Here is a 2,500-nt window from a genome sequence, read left to right on the forward strand (position 1 = left end):
TACTGCTGCAAATCTGATTTGTGCTCTGTGCATGCATGTGTGTATTCATGTGTGTGTGTGTGTGTGTGTGTGTGTGTGTGTGTGTGTGTGTGTGTGTGTGTGTGTGTGTGTGTGTGTGTGTGTGTGAGAGCGATGTGTGCTCACTGATGTGTGTGACTGCACGCTGTTCCATCTAACTGGACTGCAGGTCACTTGTCACATGACTGTGTGTGACTGTCCAGATATGCCCAAATATGCCTGTCTGTGGATGCTCCTTTATTGAGCACACAGGCAGCAATAGGCAGACAGACATAGCAATCAAGCATCTGCCGCCAGCTAATCTCTGGTATCTCTGTTTATTAGCTGGATTAGCAGCTAACTAGATAGCTTAGCAGCTAACGGGATATCTCAACCAATCTAATGGAAGCCCCGACCCGATGCTAACGTTATAGCGTTAGTGACGCTTTGTGGTGGCATGATGGAACATGAGACACGCAGGACCTAACAGACAGTGACATCATAGCACACTGTCACACACACACACACACACACACACACACACACACACACACACACACACACACACACACACACACACACACACACACACACTGTTACACTTACACAGACACACATACACACACAGTCATCACAGACTCTGGATGCTGATTAGGAGTGGCAGTGGGGGCCTTAAGTGGCAGAGTCCAGGGAGACTTGGTGGTCAAACACACGCACGCACACGCACACGCACACGCACACACACACACACACACACACACACACACACACACACACACACACACACACACACACACACACACACACACACACACACACACACACACACACACACACACACACACACTGTGACAGCTGACTGTATGCATATATAAACACATACTGCACACGCATGCATGAACACACCACTTGCACACACTGACAGATTCATATAAACACACACAGACACACACACACACACACCAATACACACCAATACACACACACACACACACACACACACACACACACACACACACACACACACACACACACACACACACACACACACACACACACACACACAATGTCATATACCAACCCAGACAAAACAAGAGAGAAGTCATAGTGAAGCGGTGTGTGATGCATGTGTGTGTGTGTTACGGCTGCATACAAGACCTTGTTTGCCCATTGCCTGATTAGCTCCAATTGGTTGTGGCTTGATGGACAGCACCTGGCTCTACACCTGACTCTGCAATCAAGCTGCCTTTAAAAGCTGGAGAACTCTACTGATCTGCAGAGGCTCTCTTACTGAGATGATGTCTGTTTTCTCTCCAGCTATCTTTGTGTATTTGGACTTTATGTTTGTTAAATGTCTATGTCTATTACAATTAAAATCCCACTGGTTGGGCTGTATGTTTAAAAGGTGTTGTCTGTAGTCTTTTAAGGTTAAATTTGGTTCTATGTTAGCCCCATAGGGCCATTTCATGTGTTGGGGCGTAACAGTGTGTGTGTGTGTGTGTGTGTGTGTGTGTGTGTGTGTGTGTGTGTGTGTGTGTGTGTGTGTGTGTGTGTGTGTGTGTGTGTGTGTGTGTGTGTGTGTGTCAGACTGTGCTGTGTGTGTGTGGTGTGTGTGTGTGTGTGTGTGTGTGTGTGTGTGTGTGTGTGTGTCGTGTGTCCTGTGTGTGTGTGTGTCGTGTGTCGTGTGTGTGTTCCTACTCTTGACTGATGGAGCTGGCCGGATGCTCTTGGTGTGGAAGCTGTTCCTCCAGATGACAGGAACATACTGCAACAATAACACACACACACACACACACACACACACACACACACACACACACACACACACACACACACACACACACACACACACACACACGCACACACACAGCAAGATAGATAAATATGCAGGTGGAGAGAGAGAGAGAGAGAGAAAGGGAGAGAGAGAGAAGACAAACACACAGACAGACATACAGACAGGCAGACAGGCAAACATAAATGCAGACAGACAGACAGACAGACAGCATGTTTGTGTGGTGTTGTGTTGTGGCTGGTCTCCACGGTGATGCCCTCTGACCTCATCGGTGGGGAACTCGTGCTCCACCACCCGCAGCTGTGGCACGTTGGTCTTCTGTGAGGAGGACAGCTGGGTGTAGTCCTCCACGTGACGATCCTGCAGGAAACACATCACTTAAATCTCCAGATTGTCATAATAAGCCTTTATTTTCAAAATGCAGATTTCCTATTCCCAACATTGGATCTTTTTAAAAAAAAAAGTATTTACACTTTTACACATATCACACAAACATCACACAAAGTGGACAGCCCTTGTCCACAAGACAAAGGAAAACAACAACAACAAAAACTGAACTAAGTACAGTAGGTTTTGCAGCCCAACATGTCTATTACTGAAAATTCATCCTAAATTAAGCCCAACACAACACTGTCTGTCTGTCTGTCTGTCTGTCTCTCTCTGTCTCTCTCTCTCTCTGTGTGTGTGTGTGTGTGTGTGTGTGTGTGTGTG

General features: G+C 46.8%; 1 protein-coding gene across 1 annotated transcript in view; it reads right to left on the reverse strand.

Annotated features, from left to right (window-relative positions):
* carmil2 (capping protein regulator and myosin 1 linker 2) overlaps window positions 1-2,500 on the reverse strand; it is a gene marked incomplete at its 3' end in the record, with an annotated part of 93,087 nt that overhangs the window by 54,995 nt on the left and 35,592 nt on the right. Inside the window, exons 29-30 of the mRNA XM_063197850.1 lie at window positions 2,054-2,149; window positions 1,696-1,762 (exon numbers count right to left, since the gene is read on the reverse strand). Coding sequence (XP_063053920.1) covers window positions 1,696-1,762; window positions 2,054-2,149 — 163 coding nt within the window. The remainder of the gene's footprint in view (window positions 1-1,695; window positions 1,763-2,053; window positions 2,150-2,500) is intronic.

Source organism: Engraulis encrasicolus, chromosome 4 (assembly GCF_034702125.1).
Source record: "Engraulis encrasicolus isolate BLACKSEA-1 chromosome 4, IST_EnEncr_1.0, whole genome shotgun sequence".
NCBI lineage: Eukaryota > Metazoa > Chordata > Actinopteri > Clupeiformes > Engraulidae > Engraulis > Engraulis encrasicolus.